The 23,279-nt window shown below is 41.5% G+C and overlaps 1 protein-coding gene and 1 long non-coding RNA gene across 5 annotated transcripts in view; both read right to left on the reverse strand.

Moving 5' to 3' along the window:
* LOC128702282 (carboxypeptidase B) overlaps window positions 1–23,279 on the reverse strand; it is a 130,402-nt gene that overhangs the window by 76,250 nt on the left and 30,873 nt on the right. For all 4 annotated transcript variants that reach the window (XM_070091667.1, XM_070091666.1, XM_070091668.1 and 1 more), the window contains exons 2-5: window positions 12,388–12,600; window positions 11,886–11,973; window positions 11,629–11,730; window positions 11,294–11,503 (exon numbers count right to left, since the gene is read on the reverse strand). In XM_070091667.1, the coding sequence (XP_069947768.1) occupies window positions 11,294–11,503; window positions 11,629–11,730; window positions 11,886–11,973; window positions 12,388–12,600 (613 nt within the window). The remainder of the gene's footprint in view (window positions 1–11,293; window positions 11,504–11,628; window positions 11,731–11,885; window positions 11,974–12,387; window positions 12,601–23,279) is intronic.
* On the reverse strand, window positions 4,875–11,283 carry LOC138853653 (uncharacterized). The gene is made up of 2 exons (XR_011392831.1): window positions 7,114–11,283; window positions 4,875–6,863 (listed from the first exon to the last, which is right to left on the reverse strand). It is a non-coding gene; the product is annotated as an uncharacterized lncRNA (long non-coding RNA).

Raw genomic sequence — 23,279 nt, forward strand, 5'->3', positions numbered from 1 at the left:
TAATTTTTGGGTAGAGTACTAGGGTAGGACAAATATTTTGTGAGTGGGATGTCGAAAAGGACCTGTCTAGTTGGACCAGTGGGCGTACTGCAGTGTTCCTCCTTATGAGTCGGGTGTCGTCGCGTGTCAGGTGTTACTTTGTTGTGGGATGTGATAGTGAGATGTGGTCGAGACCCTTTCTATGCCTTCCTTTGATGTACTATCTTGATAGTTCCTTGATAATGTGAGAAGTCACGAAAACGCTTGAAATTTCACTATCCTTTCACAGTGGTTGTTTTGTATATATATATATATATATATATATATATATATATATATATATATATATATATATATATATATATATATATATATATATATATATATATATATATATATATGCAATAAGATCACAGAAAACAGGTGATATCATAATATACAGAACAACTGCTGTGTAAAAATTTTGTGAACTTCCAAATACTTTCGTGATTTCTCACATCATCGAGGAACTGTAAAAATAATCAGCAGAAAGGCATATAAGGACGAGATTACACCTCGCGGTCAACTTACAACACCTGACTCTTTATGATAATGTAGGTAGGTGGTCAATGAACTGTCAAATATAGATTATATTCTCCAAAAAGCTTTAAGATTTTAACTTGTCGAATATATCTAAAATTCTTCCCTGATTGCATTAATTATAAATGAATCCTATTTGTGTAATACTAGGTAGGATAACTGATTCAAACGTAGATGTTAGGGAACTTCAGGAGGATTTAAACAAACTCTATTCTTGGTCAGAAAAGTGGCAGATGCAGTTCAATGTAGATAAATGCAAGGTTCTCAAGCTTGGGAGTGCCCATAACCCTAGCACTTATAAGTTAAATGATGTAGAACTTAGCCATACAGTTTGCGAAAAGGACTTGGGGGTTATGGTGAGCAGCAACCTTAAACCAAGACAGCAATGCCTAAGCGTACGTAATAAGGCAAATAGATTACTGGGATTTATATCAAGAAGTGTAAGCAACAGAAGTCCAGAGGTCACACTGCAGCTTTATACATCATTAGTAAGGCCTCACCTAGATTATGCAGCTCAGTTCTGGTCTCCATATTACAGAATGGACAAATTCGTTAGAAAACATTCAACATAGTATGACTAAATTAATACATAGCATTAGAAATCTTCCTTATGAAGAAAGATTGAAGACTCTTAAGTTACATTCACTTGTTAGACGAAGAATGAGGGGAGACCTGATCGAAGTGTATAAGTGGAAGATAGGTATTAATAAAGGGGATATTAATAAGGTCTTGAGGATGTCTCTCCAAGAGAGAACCCGCAGTAATGGATTTAAATTAGATAAGTTTAGATTTAGAAAGGACATAGGAAAGTATTGGTTTGGAAATAGGGTAGTTGATGAGTGGAACAGTCTACCTAGTTGGGTTATTGAGGCTGGGACTTTGGGTAGTTTCAAATTTAGGTTGGATAAGTACATGAGTGGGAGGGGTTGGATTTGAGTGGGACTTTCACATCAGAGCTTATTTCTTGGGTGGCATTGAAAATTGGGTTGGGCAAATGTTTTGTTAGTGGGATGAATTGTAAAGGACCTGCCTAGTATGGGCCAACAGGCCTCCTGCAGTGTTCCTCCTTTCTTATGTTCTTATGTTAAAACTATTTTTAATGAAACTTGATTCTGTTACATTTCTCCCAACCGTGAACCTGCTTGATAAAACTTTCTTGGCCTTTTAAAAGTCAGTTGGATGGTTAAAATCTCTCACATGAATAAACAGAGAATTAGACTCTAGTCCACTTAGTTCAAGACTTTACCCAGTGTGGCCGTAATAAACCTTATCACAGATATTACAGGGAATCTTGAAGATACAGTCGTCAGCATTTTTTGGAGAATGAGAACACAAAAAGTTTAAGTCCTTCATGATATGAAAAATAACATTAAACATTACAGCAGTTATTTGTTGTTTTTCTGTAAATTTTAAAAATAAAATTATGGTTCCCCCATAATAATTAAAACATCTAGAAAACCGGATAAGTTATTTTATTCAAACTCAACAGTTAAATTTATGTAATGAGCTAGACTATTTAATTTAACAAGGAAATACTTTATATCTATATTCTTAAGTAAAAGACATAAAACATCATTAATATATCTGTACTAGTTATCTATATTCAAAAGGATTTTGTTAAGGAATATTGTTGCAAAATATTCCACTTACAAATTACTAAGGACAGGTGAGAGAGGCATTCCCATAGCAGTACCAAATTTCTGAGTGCAAAACTCGCGATTAAACACAACCTTAGCGTCATCAATACAGAGTTTAATAAGCTCTATAATAGTAGGCACTAGCAAAGTAAATCATAATTAACAACTTCTTCAGATGGGAAACTTAAATCATCAACTGAAACTTTTGTAAACAAAGAATTAACATCAAAGCTAACTATTTTGTAATCATTTATATCAGCTTAATAAATCCACTAAATCTTATATTATTTTAAACATTAAAATTATATTTTTTTTTCTAAAACTTGGCCTCAACACATCTACAAGCCACATAAATAATTTATAGAAAATTGAACCTAGAGCTAATAATAGGTCTGGCTGGATTACCTTGCTTGTTTTTATTAATCAATACATATATGGTAAAGATGGATTGTTGGTTATAATTTTTTAATTAATTCATCTTTGCCTTTCAGTAAGTTTTATTGTTTTATTAAAATTACTGTTAACAGAATCTACAGGATTCTTTTAATTCTGGAATAAGTATCTGTATAATTTAATCAGTTTCTTTCAAAATTACTACTGCATTTATTTTTATCTGCTTTAGTAACATACAAATTTTATTACGAATAAGATTTTCATTATGAATTAAAAATATCTCTGAGGGCAACTGTGAATATTTTGTTTTATTATTGAACTATAAACCATGGCCTTGCTTATATTAATTTCGTAACCGGATAATTCAAAGGATTTTTCTATGTTACAAAAGGCTTTTGCTATTTCCACATAAATGAGTTTTTTAGAATCTGTAAAAATTAGACCGAAACCTAAAGCAGCCATGTAATTTTTATCTGATATTTCATTTGACAAGTTAATTACAAATTTTTTTTATTAAAATGTTGTGTCCAATCACTGTTTTCAATTAGATCGTTTAATTTTCTTTTTGGTTTATTTTTGAGTTCATTACAAACTCTTCTGAATTTAATATAGCAATGACCTAACATGCTGTTTCAATTCTGATGGAACAGCCTGATTAAAAAAGTATTTTTTGTTTCTCAATATTTTGAATGTCTCCATTGCCAGCACCTATTATCATTGAACTTATTAAATTCTGTATTGTTGATGCTAATTTAGTATTTAATGGTGAGTTGTATACTCAAAAGTTTGGTATGGCAATGTGAAATCCACTCGCACTTGTCCTCAGTAATTTGTACATGGAATAGAGATAAGTGATACAAATGTGTTAATGTGTTCATGATATTATATGTCTAATGCCTAATAATGTACACGTAAACCATTTCCTTGTTAAATTAAACAGTCTTGGACATTCCATAAATTTTACTGCAGAGTTGAAACAAAATAATTCATTTCCTCTTCAAGATCTTTTAATTATTAAAAGGAATCATGATTTTAAATTTTAAATTTACGGAAACCCACTAATAACTGTTCTTATGTGCACTATTATTCTTCACATCATGATAGAATTAAACATTCTGTTTTCTCATGGATGTTTTTGAGTTCTTTGAGTGTTTACAGCCGAGAGTTCATTGACAAAGAAATCTTGAAGCTTTATGAAATAGCTTGATCTAAAATTCCCAAAACATTTAAATAATAAATGTTTTGAAATTGCTAGAAATACTTTTTACAATTCAAAGAAACGACAACTAGCCTTGTTCATCTAAAAATATGTTGGTTTTCCCTTACCATGAAAACTTTCTTGATATACATTCTCTTCTTAAGAAATTTAATATCAAAGTTGTATTTAAAAATCTTGATACATTAAAAAAAAAAAAACTGGTAAAAAAATTTCCCCCAAAATGTTGACAGCTGTGTCGATTTTAGCATAAGTTTGACAATTTATAAGTCTCGGTACGTTGTCACGCAAGTCACTGGATGGACGTTCAGAGCACACGTCAAACTGAAGCACCAGTGATTAGTAACCAGCTCGCTGGTGCTCACTTCGTGGAAGACACAAAGTAATGTGGAGCCTTGGGAGCACTTAGGAGACTGCAACTAATATATACTAGAGGAGGGCGGGAGACAGAAGTGGTAGAAAGGGATGGATAAATAATGTTGAAGAAGTAGTGGAAGTAGTAGTAGTAGTAGTAGTAGTAGTAGTGGAAGTAGTAGTAGTAGTAGTAGTAGTAGTAGTAGTAGTGGAAGTAGTAGTAGTAGTAGTAGTAGTAGTAGTGGAAGTAGTAGTAGTAGTAGTAGTAGTAGTAGTAGTAGTAGAAGCAGTGCAGCAGTGATAGAGGTGACCTGTAGCTCGATCTCTAGCGCACTCAGCTACACATGCTGAGGTCCAGGGTTCGAATCTCCTCTGGTACGACTGGAAAACATTAGGGACGCGTTTCCATAAGACATCTGCTGTCCCTGTTCACCCATCAGATTAAAATGGGTACCTGGGTGTTAGTAGGCTGGTGTGGGTTGCATCCTGGAATAAAACTGAATACAGGGCAGACCTAGTAAAATGCAGAATTCGAAATGTCTTTCCTATGAGCCGATAGAGTATCTTAATGTAAGGGGTTTGAGCCTATGTAAATGAAATTCTAAAAATAAATGTTTGTTCTTTTGCGAATACTTGACTCCATCATATATACAGGCCTGCCCGGTAAAGGGGGTCAGTTTCAGAATGTTGCAAATCTGCGGTTAATAAAACACCAATAAGTATTTTTCTAATTTATTATATAAATAGACAATATCAAAAACATAAGTGGAACTTGTTTCCAAACATTTTTTAAGTCTACAAAAAATATAAAGGTAAACTAAAGAGCAATGTGGACACATTGCAAAGTCCCATTTTTATGAATTCCCTGAGAAAGAACATTAACTCTAGATCACTGATTGCTAGAATGAAAGGCCATGGAGGCAATTTCTTCCCTTCTTGATACATAGATTTACTTCGCATAAGACACAAAAATGAGGATGTGACAGAATTTTTCTTTGGGCTGAAATGTTTGCATGTAAATATCTTGGCATTCACTGGCCAGTGACCTAGCATTGAATCAAACTTAACAGAGTCATCAGGCCTCTCTGCACCGAGGTACTGCACTGGAGATGGCAATTGCAAGGTTGACAAATCATGATCGCTGGAAGTACTTGGTGAGGGTCTTGGAGTTGTTCTCATGCTTCTGCGTCTAAACTTTTGTCTTTCGGGTCTTGCAGTGAAAGAGATTTCAATCCTGAATGTCTTCAGTGGCCTGCATTTGGTTTTGAGTGACCTACAATCACGGCAGTAAAGAAGCCATGCATTCACAACAGCAAGATCAAGAACATAGGCAAACAGCCGCATGTACCAACGTTTGGATTTCATTGGTGTTTTGTACATATGTACCAACATGTTATTTTTGTCATTACCTCTCATGTGTGTATTATAGTTCTTGATGACTGCAGGGCACTGGAATTGGTCTTTTGTCTTGGATTCCTTGCTATATCTATCAATAAGAGCCAGAGGATGAACCCCCACATCATTTGTCACTAAAGTGACAGCTTTGTTGTCCTTCCATCTTACAACAAGGGTACCATAATTGGTTTTGAAGTTAAAAGTGAACCTGGGCACTATGTTCTTTTCCATTTGCTTGATAGGCATCAATTCTGGCTTACCACACGTATTGTCACGTACTATTACAGTGTATCTGCAGTTATACTTTTCGCTTAGTCACGTGACCAACGGTAGACTTGAAAAGAAAATGTCAGCATAGATTGCTGTCTTGCTTTTGTTGAGAGTTGTTGCAAGTACCAGAACAATCTTTGAACTTACTGGTAATTTAGTTTCTTCATTTGGCAGCTTTATGGGATGGTTGTCCAAAGTTGTTTTGCCTTCATACATGATTATATTATGTATGATTCCATCTTCACTGGCACGACAAAATAGTTTGAAACCCCACTTGTCTGGTTCTGTTTTGATGTACTGCCTTAGGTTTCCAGCGGTTTTACCCTTGAAACCAACCATAACTTCATCAATAGACTGCTTGGGTGTAGCCGGAGCTTTCAAGCAAGCAGTAGTTAGTGCATTATAAAGAGGCCATACTTTGTAGAATCTGTCCTTATCCTTTTGGGTGTCATCATTGAAATGATTTGTACACCTAAGCAACCTAAACCTTAGTTGCACTTGCCCAATAATCATCTATGGATGAGTATGGACAAATACCCATAAACAAGAGAATATCTATGAACTTCATGATTTCTTCAGACTTGGTTACAAATGTAGTATCTATGCTTTTTTGTTTAGCATACAAATTTGTTTGATACGTGATGTTGTCTATCATATTTCGAGTAAAAAAATTGCTAAAATAATCGAATAGACAGCTAATTTCAAGAGGCTTTTCATGTTGGTATAGAGTCAAAGGGTTATTTTGGATGTCTTTCTTGTGCGTCTGAGCTTGAAGAGTAAGCTCATCATGAAGATCTTCATCAGGGTACTCCTCGATCATAATACCTTTCTTTTTCTGGGCTAATTTATTATTTTTTTTTGGAAGGCCTATCTCCCTCCTCTTCATCACTTGACACCTCAGCATCCGGTGGCAAGTATTCATCACCACTGTTAAGCAATTCCAGGTCATCTGGCTCTAGATCTGAGTCACTTTGCTCCTAAACGCAGACACATTTGGACTTCTCATTGGAGGGCTCACCATAGAACAATTTCCCATTGATCTGGAAGGACAATTAAAACGTTCTGTACACATTCAAACCACTACCCTATTCATATATGCATCAGAAAAATTAATATAATTATTTATTCACTGAAACTGATAACCTGAACTTGCCAGCGGGGCCGTATATTTTCAGGCCATTTTTCTTGCACTTTTTTCAATTGCATGGTGCACTCACACAGACTTTACATATATATCAAAATATGTTTAAACTATTCATTTATGGACTAGACACAACAATCAGTACTTACCGACATTGTAGAGGGTAAAATCCAGGAGTATATGAGTGTCACACGATGAAAAAAAAAAAACTGCTCTCGGCGATGACAGGCTAGAAGTGTTTACATTTTGGTCTCTCAACCAATCGGAAGCGAGCAGACGCCATCACACAAGACTTGTGAGTGGTCCAAATTAGAGAACGGGAACCCAGATGCGCAGGGGGAGTAGGATGACTTGCGCAAAAACCATGCTCTCACGCCTGTATACAAATGGGCATGCCCGGTAAAGCTGACGGCTGCGTCGATTTTAGCATAAGTTTTAAAATTTATGAGTCTCGGTACGTTGTCACACAAGTCACTGGATGGACGTTCAGAGCACACGTCAAATTGAAGCACCAGTGATTAGTAATCTAGCTTACTGGTGCTCTCATCATGGACTATTATCTAGTTACAAAGATAAGCAAGACGGGGATGGACCCAAAAAATATATACAGTGGATCCTCAACCAATGGCATTAATCCGTTCCAGAGGGCTTGCCGTTGGTCGAGTTAATTTTCTCCATAAGAAATAATGGAAATAGAATTAATCCGTTCCTAACACCCTGAAGTCTAAAAAAAAAAAAAAATTACATGAAATATACATTTCCTTATTTGGAAATGAATGGGACATGCAAAACAAAAAAATAATTAAATGCCACTTACCTTTATTGTGGAGTTGTTGATCAGTGATGTGCCAGCAGCAGGGGAGATTCAGGATTGTCTATTGCTTGGAAGGAGAATCCCCTTCCACAAAGACTTCAGGTACCAAGACCTTTGGTGGGGTTACCTCCCTTCTTGTTTTTCTAATGCCACTAGGACCAGCTTGAGAATCACTGGACCACCCTCTACCACCATCACTACCACCCTCTACCACCATCACTACCACCCTCTACCACCATCACTACCACCCTCTACCACCATCACTACCACCCTCTACCACCATCACAACCACTACCATCATCACTACCACCCTCTACGACCATCACAACCAGTACCACCCTCTACCACCATCACAAGCAGTACCACCATCACTACCACCCTCTACCACCATCACAACCACTACCACCCTCTACACCATCACTACCACCCTCTACCACCACCACTTTCGTATTTTTCTACAAACTTTTTCTTGAATTCTATCGTGTTTCTCACATCCTTTACCAAAGGGCTGGCTCTAGAAGGTTTCGTGGGGCCCATGGTGGCTTATTTAGCGATTACAAGCACTAGAAACAGAGGAATAATCCAAAATGTATGGGAGGCACACGTGGAAACCGACCGCAACAGCTTGTAAACAATGGCACACTGACGTCGTTGGTTAAGTTTTTCGCCGTTGGTTAAGGCATTTTTTCTACGGCAAAAAGCGCCGTTAGACGAAATTGCCGTTACTTAATGCCGCCGTTAGTTGAGGGTCGACTGTACTAGAGGAGGGCGGGGGACAGAAGTGGTAGAAAGGGACGGAGAAGTAATGCTGAAGAAGTAGTGGAAGTAGTAGTAGTAGTAGTAGTAGTAGTAGTAGTAGTAGTAGTAGTAGTAGCAGTAGTAGTAGTAGTAGGAGGAGGAGGAGGAGGAGCAGTGCAGCAGTGATAGAGGTGACCTGTAGCTCGATCTCTAGTGCACTCAGCTACACACGCTGAGGTCCGGGGTTCGAATCTCCTCCGGTATAACTGGAAAACATTAGGGACGTGTTTCCATTAGACACCTGCTGTCCCTGTTCACCCATCAGTTTAAAATGGGTACCTGGGTGTTAGTAGACTGGTGTGGGTCGCATCCTGGAACAAAACTGACTTAATTTGCCCAAAAGGTTCACCATAACAAGTGGCTTTCTATATAGTAGTATGTCATTGATGTCAGGTAGGCCTGTATACCTTGCACATGTACTTGTAGTAAATAAAGATATTATTATTATAATACACAAATAACCCGCACATAGGAGAGAGGAGCATTTACAAAGTCACAAAGTGTGACTTTGTAAAACGTCGTCATAAGCTCCTCTCTCCTATGTGCGGGTTATTTGTGTATTGTTCCATTCATGATATTGTGCCTTTTTGTTATTTATTTGTGGCAATAAGAAGGTAGTGGTGGTAGTGAATAAAGGAGCAGAGAGTGGTGTGTTAGTGAATAAATAATAGTAGTAGTAACAGTAATAGTGGAAGAAGTCTAAGAAAAAAGAGAAAAGAAGAGCACTCCAGGAAAGCTAATTGCCCATAGAAGCATGAAAAAATCTCGGCAGGAGAAAACCCTCATTTGACAGAACTCCCCCCCCCTAGTCAGAAGACAGGAAACATATTGAAAATATAGGCAAAGTGAAGAGGCACTGAGAGGAGATAAAGGCCAAATACGAGTGTTCTGAAGTTTGGAGCAGTTGACAATGGAAGGAAGACATCTACAGAGAGTGAACCTCTGGAGGGATTCCAAGTTTATGAGTTTTAAGAAGACCATAGAAATAAGGTACAGAGGGATAGATAACACGGAAACGTTAAACAAGATCAAAGTTAGGAGGACAGAGATAAGAGAGGTCTTAAGTTTGTGGCTGATAGTACTTTTAATACTATCAAGAGTGTTGGAGACGGGATGAGTGTTGATGCGTGAAAGGGATTCAGCTTTACGAGGAAATTCTTACTCACAAGGGCAACCACTGAATTACCTTTGTCAGAAAAGTTAACAATATTAGTACACTTAAGAAACGACAAGTTGATAGCGACGAGGAATTCTTAGAAAACAGCCTTTCATGGACAGAAACACGAGCATCACGAAAAGTGGACAGATCAGAAAATTGTTCAGAGTAAAACTAGCGAAAAAAAATCAGAGAAGCAAATTAGGTCAATGCCAGCACGAGGGGCAGGTGAGTGGTAAATGAAAGTCTAAAACCAAGAAGTTTAGGCTGATGCTGGGAAAGTGTTACAGAAGACAGATTAGTAACTAACACAGTAAGGGAGAATTTGAACCAAGAGCTGTCGGAGATAATACAATGAAGTTTGTTTTGTAGTTTAGTAAAGTGAATTTCCGAATTAAGGCAAACAGTATCGAAAGCAATGATAGGAGAAGGTTATAGAGATCGTGTGAGAGAGAGGACAAGATAGCACGTTGGTAGTGACGGTGGGTGAGGAAGGCAACATCAGCTTTACACTTAGTAGAAAGTATGAGCTGTTGAAGACACGGGATTGATCAGGAAAGGGATAGCCCAAGGTGCTGAATTTGAGGCAATAGGAGAAGGAAATGGGAAAAACTTGCACAGCAAGACGGCCACAAAGACAGTGAAGCTGGTTCTTATGACGCATGGAAGCAAGAGCAACCTCATATGATCAAAGACATTTAGAAGGTAGAGCATCAAAGAAAAATTGGAAGCCATTGACGCTTACCTGCAGGAGCCATAAAGAATAAAAAGGCATAATACCGTGACTGGAACGATACTGTCTCCCGCTTCCCTCTCGTATATATTCTGGCTCCCTTTCCTTCGTGCTTCCTTGTGTGACTAGTTAATGTTCGACGTGGGACCGAAAAGTCGTCATAAGTTTCAGTTTCTGAAGTGCGAGATATCTGTGCATTGTTATAGTCTCTGTATTGTGTCTTTATTATTCATTGGGAAGTCTTCTGAGTAGCTAGGTAGTTCTGGGGTGCTGTTGACACCTGCTGGCAATAATAACAGTTAATTACTTTCATTATATCAGAATGTCAGTGACATAAACTCTGCAATTCTCAGGAACCTAGTGAACAACTTGGGCTTATTCTCTTATTTTGCAAGTGCTACCTCGCAGGCACGTATGGCACATGACACCCAGCAGGCAGGTGTGGCACATGGCACCTAGCGGGCAGGTGTGGCACATGGCATTCTTATAAGTTGGGAAAGTGAGCCGTTCAACTACATCCCCCCCCCTACTAGTCTGACAGGAGTAACAGCACGTAGGTACACCGGGGCAGAGACAAACATTCTCATCTGTTTACCGATGTAACAATTTTCACCACACTAAAATTTGTTAGGCATTCCATTAACTAATTTCGCCAAAATTACCAAAAAATACTGTCCTTGTCAGCATTACCAAATATAATCTCCTTGCAATTAATACCAGCAGATCTACTTTTGTCGCAGCTTTTGCCAACAAATTTAGTCTTACCAATAGAATTGTCAAAAGAATTATTCTCCTCAACTTTATTGCTAACAAAAGCAAGTAACTCACGACAGTCCATGTGTAGACATAGCCGTCGGGATTGGTGCAAGGCATAATGTGGAAGTCGTAGCTGTCTAGAAGCGTCGTCACCTGACTGTCGTTGCCATACCCAGCTGTCAGCTGGTCCAGGAAGTACTGGCAAGTGGCCGTGCTGATCCATTCACATGCATGGATCCCGCAGTCAATCCATATTACTGGCTTAGAACCTCCGGTGGAAACCTGGCATGGTCAAGCTTTATTAAATGTGTTTGGTGTCTGTTTTGGTGTATGCTAAGAATTTAATCTGAATCAAATCAACAAATTATGTGAACATATCCAAGTTCTACTGTTACTTGGTTGTATACCTTGACGACGCGAATATCCCTGCCCTCATAGGTCTCACCAGCAGAGTACACCGACAAGAGAGCGGGGAAGTCGGCCACGGACCCATCCAGGATAGAATAGATCTAATGTTAAAACAAAGATGGAAATGCTTAATAATATGAGGTAAGGCAAAACCGAAGCTGGAGTCTTGAGAAGTATTAGTAAAATCGATGTTATACAAAACCCATAAAAACTGCTGTTTCAGTTGTCACTGTGATGCTCCCAATAAATTACTGACCTCGTCCAGTTCATGGTAGTCGGTGTGATCAAACTTGCGAGGCAAAGTGTGGCTCCTCTTGTGGTTGGTAACTTGTTGTTCGATGAGCCTGAGGGACAGGGACAGAAGCTAATGTTTATTTTATAGCTGTCAACTATACATGGGTTATTGGTTGGTTGGTTAATGGGGTTTCAAGTCTATCGACTACAGAGTACCATTAAGGCTGCTCCAGTCCCTAAAATAGGGATTAAAGCAAATTCTCAGCACACGTGCGCTTGGAGAAATACACACCTCAGAGAATATAGCCGGTGTGAGGTAATACAAGTCGCCTTTGTAATGACCCAGTTTTATATTGTTTTATGTATTGCAGATGTTCTATACAAACTATCGCATTTGCTCTTCGCCCATATTGTATATTTTTTCAAAGAAATATGATACATTTTTATATTCGAATTTTTCACAAATTTTTTTAATTTTTCTAGCTGCAGTAGCCAAGAAAACTATCATGTTTGATGAGACTTACGTCTGAACGTCGTTGATCTTAATAGTGACGGGGATGTGTCGTCTACCAAGAGTGTTGCGGAAACGGTGGACCAGCCTGGGAGGAACCAACACGTCAACTCCGGCCCCTGGTGTCTTGGCCCACGACCACTGGTCCAGCAGCCAACTACTCACAATATGTTGCACTATCTGGGCTTCTTCATGGGTTCTGGGCTTCACACTCAACAACTTGTACCTGTGTGGTAACAATTCTGTTTGGTTCCTTAATTTGTCTTATGTCAACTACTACCAGAACATTTGGTGACTGGGGAAACAAGCCAACAAGTAAGGTTAAAAGTTGTGTAAAATAAAGTTTTGATCAGCATTGTATGAATTCATAACTATAATTTTTGATAGGTCTAACACTTCAATCATTTTTACAAGTCTGATACTTCCATATTTTGGTTATGCCTACAATTTTCATAGCACCTTGAAGGTAAATGCTGTTCAACTTAATGTACAAGAAATGCAAGCTGAGATAAGATGGTTTTTGAGCAAGCTTATGATCCTTTGTCATATTTTTTTTGAGAAATAAGGCTTTTCAAGAGGAAAGGAGTTAAAATGGTGAATGTAAGTAAATTATAATTAGAATGGAAGATGAGAGGTGCATTTTCGAAAATAGAGATATAAACAAAGAGGGTTTTTCATAGAAATTGAAGCCTAGGGGTAAATTTCGTGACGGACAAGTGCTGCAAGGAACTTGGAATTCCTCTCGCAAGCATTTGTATGCAATGGATAGGTTGCATTTATCTGATACAGGAGTGACAGCACTGACAAAAGTTGAAGGAGGTATTGCAAAATTGTCTAAGACTTTAAACTGACAGAAGACAGCGGTAATGGTGGTGCGTGTGGGAAACAAAGGAGTTATAGTATTATCGGCAGAAAGAGTATAAATTGCCAATTTATGTTAAGCAAACGTTCAGAAAAATAATATCTCATAAAATAGTTCATGTTAAAAAAGGAAAATGAGTTCACAAATAAAACGAGACAGGGAAGAAGAGCGAAGTAATTACTTCCTTAATGTCTGTTATACAAATAACCAGAACAAAAGAATAAAATAGGTGAACTAAAACTAATTGCATGTGCAAGTAACATAGACATTATTGCTGGGACATATCTGGCTGAGGCATAAATTATTCTACATTAATAAAGGGACAGAGTTTTTATGAATGTTAGGGAAATTTTAAACTGTTTTATCAGAAACGATACTAAGACTGAAAGGACAGTCACGGAATATGTTTAACTGCATTTTCTCGAAGGATATGCAAAGCTAATCTAAAATGTGATCTACAGACCCCCAAACGTAGATAGTGACAACAATAAACTTCTTTGGGGTGAAATTGCTCATGAATCTAGAAACGAAAATATAGTTTCAATGAGAGATTTTAACTTTAGTCAAATCAGTTCCATCAATTTCACAGGCAAACTAAAATTTAGCAACTATTTTGAAATGATCCAGGATTATTTTCTTTAAACAGTTTGTATTAGAACCAACTAGAGGAAAAAGTCTGCGGGACTTATTTCTGGCAAACAAGGAGTCTCTAATGTATCTGACTGGTAATCTTGAGGTTACTGAAGAGCATGGGTGTTTTTGCCATACGAATTTAGCAACTTTTCGCTATGGTACTTGATGTGTCAGAACCAAGACCGATAGGCAACTAAAAGATTGCATTAATGAAGATAAATAGGAATGGGACCTGTTGCGAGTGGTGTGCCACAGAGGTTAGTGTGCGGACACTTATTATTCACACTCAGCATAAATATCACTGATGAAGGATAACATAACGACATGAGTAAGTTTGCCGTTGGCAGAAAATAAGATAGTATAAATAAGGCAGAATATAAGGTAGACCTGGATAGGTTGTTGTTTTGGTCGGAGAAGAAGCAGCTACGGTTAGAAGTGTGAGAGTCTAATCTTAGAAAATGGAAATAATTGTGGCACTTATTAGTTAAATAATTAAAATTTTAGTCAAAGTCAGTGTGAAAAAGATGTATTTCTGATAAGCTGAAATTTAAAGAAAGAGGAAGTATTAATAATGGAGGTTTAAGGTACAGGGGTGGGCAAGTTCTTCGATAAAAAGAGCAACATATACTACTTTTCATCATTTTTAAATATCCAAGAGCCTCAGAAAATATTATTATTATTTATAAACAATAAAAAACACAACTATATAGTATGCTACTCACTTTGAATCTTCAGTTTTGCAGTTAATGGTTTAAAATCTGGCTGGTAAGATGTCAAACTCAGTGAGGTGATAACACTTGATAAATTTCATTACAGAGAAGAAAGTTGTCCCATAAACAAGGAATAATCGGAAGTCAGTTTTGTGAAGACTGGGATACTTTACTTCTGGGATTTGTTTCCAAAATTCAGATAGAGATGAGCTTCAAACCGACATCTTCTTGCAGCTCAATAAGCTGTTTCTATTGAAGCAACATCCGAGGCAAAAGTTGCAACAACAGGACATCCATCGTTGATGACATCAATCACTAAATGTGCAACAACAGGACATCCATCGTTGATGACATTAATTACTAAAGGATTCACAAGAAATTCAAAACATGGCTTTAACATTTTTAGTTTCTCAGATGTGTTCTCAAAATCATTATAAAGTGTTTTTAAGTTTCCTTCGAATTGCATTAATAAACTGCATTTAGTTTCAGCATCAGGAAAAGTTTTTCTGAACTTCAGGTTGGGAAAGTGGTCAGATTTCTTTGTTGCCAGATGTCTCTGAGAAAACTTTACCTTATTCTGAAAACTGATTGGTCAAGTTGAGTAATGAGTTTGTTCCTTCCTTGAGTGCCAGGTTTAAATATTGGAGATAATGTATTACATCTGTCAAGAACACCAGATCCTGTACCCATTCCTGATCTTCCAGTTGTGACGTATTTCATTTTCTTTTTTCTTCACCAAAGCAATGATTGGTTTAAAAAGAGCAACGAACTTACAAAAGATTGGTAGATGATAGCTATCTTACAATACAGTAGAATGAAAGGTCATTTGATTTTTTCAAGCTCCAGCTCAATAAAATTTCTAAGTCCACGGTGTTTTTTACATCTCCAAATGAAATTCATAATGTCCAAACTGCAAATTATGACATTGTTGAACTTAAAGTGTTTGCTTACTAAATGTTCAAGGTGGAAGATACAATGGATAAAGAAAATTCAGGATAGTTGAGATCATGTGTCGATTCCCTAACTAGGCCAGTATTTTGACCTACCATACCTGGTGATCCGTTTGTTGCAATGCTAACAAGTTTATGCAGCTGCATATTAAGTGCATTTTTATGTCAGTACCTTTAGTGGTTTCCTTCAGGCTTATGCAGGTTCCTGCATTGTTGTATATTAATGTGGACAAGTGCGCCATAATTTTGAATAATGTTATCAATTTGTGGGCGCTTGTAGGGAGTTGTCACAGCCGGACTATTTTCCTTTTTCAGCAGTGTGAGTATGAGGGGTAGAATGGTCTCGGTGAGCGTGGGTCACACGTCACACGGTCTCGGTTAGCGTAGGTCACACGTCACACGGTCTGGGTGAGCATGTGTCTCACGTCACATGGTCTCGGTGAGCGTGGGTCACACGTCACACGGTCACAGCGTGGGTCACACGTCACACGGTCACAGCGTGGGTCACACGTCACACGGTCACAGCGTGGGTCACACGTCACACGGTCACAGCGTGGGTCACACGTCACACGGTCACAACGTGGGTCACACATCACACGGTCTCGGTGAGCGTGGGTCACACGTCACACGGTCACAGCGTGGGTCACACGGTCACAGCGTGGGTCACACGTCACACAGTCACAGCGTGGGTCACACGTCATACGGTCACAGCGTGGGTCACACGTCACACGGTCACAGCGTGGATCACACGTCACACGGTCACAGCATGGGTCACGCGTCACACGGTCACAGCGTGGGTCACACGGTCACAGCGTGGGTCACACGTCACACGGTCACAGCGTGGTCACACGGTCACAGCGTGGGTCACACGGTCACAGTGTGGGTCACACGTCACACGGTCACGGCGTGGGTCACACGTCACACGGTCACAGCGTGGGTCACACGTCACACGGTCACAGCGTGGGTCACACGTCACACGGTCACAGCGTGGGTCACACGTCACACGGTCACAGTGTGGGTCACACGTCACACGGTCACAGCATGGGTCAAACATCACACGGTCACAGCGTGGGTCACACGGTCACAGCGTGGGTCACACGGTCACAGCGTGGGTCACACGGTCACAGCGTGGGTCGCACGTCACACGGTCACAGCGTGGGTCACACGTCACATGGTCACAGCGTGGGTCACACGTCACACGGTCACAGCATGGGTCACACGTCACACGGTCACAGCGTGGGTCACACGGTCACAGCGTGGGTCACACGGTCACAGCGTGGGTCACACGTCACATGGTCACAGCGTGGGTCACACGTCACACGGACACAGCATGGGTCACACGTCACATGGTCACAGCGTGGGTCACACGTCACACGGTCACAGCGTGGGTCACACGTCACACGGTCACAGCGTGGGTCACACGTCACACGGTCACAACGTGGGTCACACATCACACGGTCTCGGTGAGAGTGGGTCACACGTCACACGGTCACAGCGTGGGTCACACGTCACACGGTCACAGTGTGGGTCACACGTCACACGGTCACAGCGTGGGTCACACGTCACACGGTCACAGCATGGGTCACACGTCACACGGTCACAGCGTGGGTCACACGGTCACAGCGTGGGTCACACGTCACACGGTCACAGCGTGGTCACACGGTCACAGCGTGGGTCACACGGTCACAGTGTGGGTCACACGTCACACGGTCACAGCGTGGTCACACGGTCACAGCGTGGGTCACACGGTCACAGCGTGGGTCACACGTCACACGGTCACAGCGTGGGTCACACGTCACACGGTCACAGCGTGGGTCACACGTCACACGGTCACAGTGTGGGTCACACGTCACACGGTCACAGCGTGGGTCACACGTCACACGGTCACAGCATGGGTCACACGTCACACGGTCACAGCGTGGGTCACACGGTCACAGCGTGGGTCACACGTCACACGGTCACAGCGTGGATCACACGTCACACGGTCACAGCATGGGTCACGCGTCACACGGTCACAGCGTGGGTCACACGGTAACAGCGTGGGTCACACGTCACACGGTCACAGCGTGGTCACACGGTCACAGCGTGGGTCACACGGTCACAGCGTGGGTCACACGGTCACAGCGTGGGTCACACGTCACACGGTCACAGCGTGGGTCACACGTCACACGGTCACAGTGTGGGTCACACGTCACACGGTCACAGCGTGGGTCACACGTCACACGGTCACAGCGTGGGTCACACGTCACACGGTCACAGCGTGGGTCACACGTCACACGGTCACAGTGTGGGTCACACGTCACACGGTCACAGCGTGGGTCACACGTCACACGGTCACAGCATGGGTCACACATCACACGGTCACAGCGTGGGTCACACGGTCACAGCGTGGGTCACACGGTCACAGCGTGGGTCGCACGTCACACGGTCACAGCGTGGGTCACACGTCACATGGTCACAGCGTGGGTCACACGACACACGGTCACAGCATGGGTCGCACGTCACACGGTCTCAGCGTGGGTCACACGGTCACAGCGTGGGTCACACGTCACATGGTCACAGCGTGGGTCACACGTCACACGGTCACAGCATGGGTCACACGTCACATGGTCACAGCGTGGGTCACACGTCACACGGTCACAGCGTGGGTCACACGTCACACGGTCACAGCGTGGGTCACACGTCACACGGTCACAGCGTGGGTCACACGTCACATGGTCACAGCGTGGGTCACACGTCACACGGTCACAGCATGGGTCACACGTCACACGGTCACAGCGTGGGTCACACGGTCACAGCGTGGGTCACACGGTCACAGCGTGGGTCACACGTCACACGGTCACAGCATGGGTCACACGTCACATGTCTCGGTGAGCGTGGGTCACACGGTCACAACGTGGGTCACACGTCACACGATCACAGCGTGGGTCACACGTCACACGGTCACAGTGTGGGTCACACATCACATGGTCTCGGTGAGCGTGGGTCACACGTCACACGGTCACAGCGTGGGTCACACGGTCACAGCGTGGGTCACACGTCACACGGTCACAGCGTGGGTCACACGTCACACGGTCACAGCGTGGATCACACGTCACACAGTCACAGCGTGGGTCACACGTCACACGGTCACAGCGTGGGTCACACGTCACGCGGTCACAGCGTGGGTCACACGTCACACGGTCTCGGTGAGCGTGGGTCACACGTCACACGGTCACAGCATGTGTCACACGTCACACGGTCACAGCGTGGGTCACACGTCACATGGTCACAGCATGGGTCACACGTCACACGTCTCGGTGAGCGTTGGTCACACGTCACACGGTCACAGCGTGGGTCACACGTCACACGGTCTCGGTGAGCGTGGGTCACACGTCACACGGTTACAGCATGGGTCAAACGTCACACGTCTCGGTGAGCGTGGGTCACACGGTCACAGCGTGGGTTACACGTCACACGGTCACAGCGTGGGTCACACGTCACACGGTCACAGCGTGGATCACACGTCACACGGTCACAGCATGGGTCACATGTCACACGGTCACAGCGTGGGTCACACGTCACACGGTCACAGCGTGGGTCACACGTCATATCATGTGGGAGTTCGACACGGAGTTCGACACGTGGAATTAGGTATAGAAATACTCACGTAGGCTGGTAGTACGTATAATTACAGATATGTGGAGAGAGCCCTGACAGCCGTTACCTTGTCTCCTCGCTCACTCTCGTCAACTAACTGACTGGCCGCCCACAGTACCCATATGTGAGAGGGTCTTTGAATACTGCCAGGTCAACACAATATGAATAGACAGTGACTCAGGCAGAGACGGTTGGTCGTGAGTCAACTGGCACAGTGGTTACTGGTAACTGGTTACTACTACTGAGAGCTCGGCGACGCTAACGTATGTCGTCCCGACATACAACTAATACAAACTAGAGATGGCAGGTATACGGCTTGGGCTGATTCTATACAATGTTAAAGTACACAACAATTAAACATTATAACATACATAAGTAGAACATTGGAATGGAAGCTTATGTAACTGAAACTGTAATACAATACAAGGTATAATATAGCACAACTTAAAACTCAACAAATGAACATCGAACTCAACGTTGAGATTACAAGTGATAAAAAAAAATTTTGATCGATCGATCTGTATTCATGTGATCTACGGATTCTGAGGGAGGATATATACAAAGAAAGAGTGTTTAACAGAAAGGCAGATTCGGTGCACTCAAATCTAGACTGTTAACTCTCAGAATGCGAAGAGAACATGAACACAAAAAAAAAATTCTTGAATACTGATAAGTTGATACTGTAATTATTCATCTATACAGGTTATTTACATTTAACCCCAACTCTGCTAGGGTGAGATTGACATATGCAGAATGGGTGTCATCTCTGGGAGGATCAAACTCTGTAGCATTGGCTAACTCATGCTGTATTTGAGGCAAATCTGAATTGGAAGTTACAAATGATACTTGAGGATTTCTCAATACCTGTCGTGTACGTAGGGAATAACGACATTCAGGTTGATCGTCTGACTGAGTATCAGAGGAAGAGAGGACAGGATCAGGAGGATTGTCAGAGTCTGTCACATTAGTCTGGGTTGGAACATCATTATCATCACATACTAACTTCATATGATCTAAATGCGATTCTTTATACTGACCAGTAGTAATCTCTCTAACCTTATACTTATTACCAGTGATATGTTCAACTACTCGATAAGGACCAATAAACTTTTGATCAAGCTTTGGCATTGCAGACGTTTTGTTAAAGTTAATCAGCATAACTCTCGAACCTACTTTGATTTTGGATGGCTTTGCTCGAGTGTTTGCGACTCTTGTAAATTCTGCTGTTGATTTATGAAGTGTTTCACGGATTCTTCTAAAAACACTTTGAGCTAAGCTGGTACGAGTTGCTTTGAAATCATCAGGGTTGTAATTTGGTTTCGGATTAGAATATAACAACTCATAAGGCAAACGTTTGTCTACACCATACAATGCATAATGTGGAGTGTCACCTATAGAAACATTGTAAGCAGAATTTATAGCACACTGCACATCAGGTATAACTTCATCCCAAGTTTCACTGTTGGGATTGATAGTGGCTCTCAAGACATCAAGTACTTTCTTATTGGTTCGTTCCGCTAACCCATTGCTGGCAGGATGATGAGGAACAATGGTGGATTTAGAGATCTTGTACAAGGTGCACAAATTTTCAAGAATCTCATTACAGAATTCACCTCCATTATCTGTTACTAGGGACTTAGGAGTGGTATGCCTGCAGATAATGCGTTCTTTAAACGCTTTAGCTACTGTCTCGGCAGTCTTATCTGCAATAGGAACTAACTCACAATATCTGGTGAAATGGTCTACCATAACACACAGATGTTTGTTACCTTGGAGGGAACATTGGAAATTAGTTAACAAATCTAGCGCAACTCTTTCCCAAGGTTCGCTAGTAGTTGGATACACTTGGATTGGATTAGGACCATTAGCATTGCCTTTGTGTTGCATGCAGACACTACATTTCTTAACATACTCAGAAATATCAGTTGCCATACGAGGCCAAAAGTATTTCAATCTGGCTTGTTTTACTGAACGATCCATACCAGGGTGTGCAACACCTGGTACATCGTGAACTAGCTGTAAGGCTACATTCACTAGTGACTGTGGAATTACTAACTGGTATACTCTTCTGCTAGGAGTACCCAACTCGGCTGTTCGATACAGTAATTCTTGGTTCATGAGAAAGTCACTGATGGGTGCTGGTGGCTTCACAGTCAGAATAAGATCTTCCTGGAGCAGGAATCGAATCACACCAGACCACATGGGATCTGTTCGTTGAGCATTCTTTACATCTTCAGCACTAAATGGAGGGTCTGCAGTTACTATACTAACATGTCGCGATAAGGCATCTGCGACTACATTTGACTTGCCAGGTAAATGCTCAAAGGTGGGATTGAACTCTTGGATAGTCAGGGTCCATCTGGCTAACCTTCCAGTAGGTTGTTTGTTCTGGAATAAGGGTATCAGTGGAGCATGGTCTGTCAAGACATGAACAGAGTACTGATAAATAATGTCTCGGAAGTGCTTTAAAGACCATACTATTGCTAAAGCTTCTTGCTCAGTTACTGTATAATTACGTTCAGCCTTCGTAAGGACTCGGCTAGCAAATGCAACTGCGTTGTACTTGCCATCGGTCTTCTGAGCTAGTACGGCACCTATGCCAATTGAACTAGCATCAGTTGTCAGATAGAAGGGCTTAGAAAAATCTGGAAATTTCAAAATTGGAGCAGATGTTAGCTTTTCTTTTAGAGTTTGGAATGCTCTTTCTTGACGGAAGGTCCAAACAAAAGGAGCATCTTTCTTAAGCAACTCGGTTAGAGGAGCAGCTATGGAAGAAAAATTGGCAATGAAGGATCTATAAAAACCTGCTAAGCCCACAAAGGATCTTACGGCATCAGCAGTTTTGGGAGTTGGAAAATTTAGTACTGCAGTTACTTTACTTTGGTCAGTTGTAACCCCTCTAGGAGTGACTACGTGACCAAGAAACTTAATTTCTGATCTGAAAAATTGACATTTAGACAGTTTGATCTTTAAATTGGCTTCTTCAAGCTTACCAAGTACTACATCAAGTCTTTTCAAGTGTGTATCCACGTCTTTAGACATGACGATTACGTCATCTAAGTACACCATAAGTGCATTACCTATGAGACCTCTAAAGATATTAGTCATGAGCCTTGAGAACGTGATAGGGGAAGATCGTAATCCAAACGCCATATGGAGGAAGTGATAATGACCTGTAGGAGTGGAGAATGCAGTTAGCTCTTGGCTGTCCTCGTGAAGAGGGACTTGCCAAAACCCTTGTAACAAATCTAGGGTTGAAAAGACTTTGTTATCTCCTATGTTACGTAAAAGATCACCCAGTACAGGAAGTGGGAAGCGATCTGGAATGGTTTTCGCGTTTAACTTCCTAAAGTCAATTACTGGGTGCCAAGTACCATCCTTCTTAGGTACTAGTATCAAGGGTGCATTCCAAGGGGAATTGCTAGGTGCAATAACTCCATCATCAAGCATTTGATTGATCAATTCTTCTGCGACAGCAACTTGTGAATGAGGCATTCTGTACGCAGGTATGTAGATAGGTCTAGTACCAGGTTCAAGTGGAATACGATGGGACAATAAGTTCGTTATACCCATCTTCTCACCTGGTAAAGCAATGGCTTTACGACGTTTGTTCAACAGAGTCAACAAACGCTTGACTTCATCTGGGAAGTCAGTGGGAGCTAAGTCTTTCTCCTCAACTGGTGGAACAGATTGATCCAGTGAAGTGGATGAGGTCTCCCCGGCAGAAATAGCACCGACCCACTGGTCAGGTGACAACTCATCCTCTACCTGAACAGGGTAAGGATAGTGAACAAGGTCAACAAGATTGGTATTTGCTCTGAGGCGAACACTGTGACCAGAAGTGTTGGCCAGGAAGAAATGGATCTTACTATCCCTTACAACATGTAAGGATGGTTCAACAAATAGACCTTTTACTTTGCAAGAATCACTGTCAACTAGGACGTTATCACCATCTGGAACACTAGGAACAACAACAGACACTCTAGTGAGAGCACTAGCCGCAACAGAAACGTCTTTCTGCAGACGGCATGTGACATCAACAAGAGATGGCATTACTAGTTTCAAGTAATCGTTTTCCGACAAGGCGTCCCCTGTGGAGAAACTACTACTT

This window comes from Cherax quadricarinatus, chromosome 36 (assembly GCF_038502225.1).
Source record: "Cherax quadricarinatus isolate ZL_2023a chromosome 36, ASM3850222v1, whole genome shotgun sequence".
NCBI lineage: Eukaryota > Metazoa > Arthropoda > Malacostraca > Decapoda > Parastacidae > Cherax > Cherax quadricarinatus.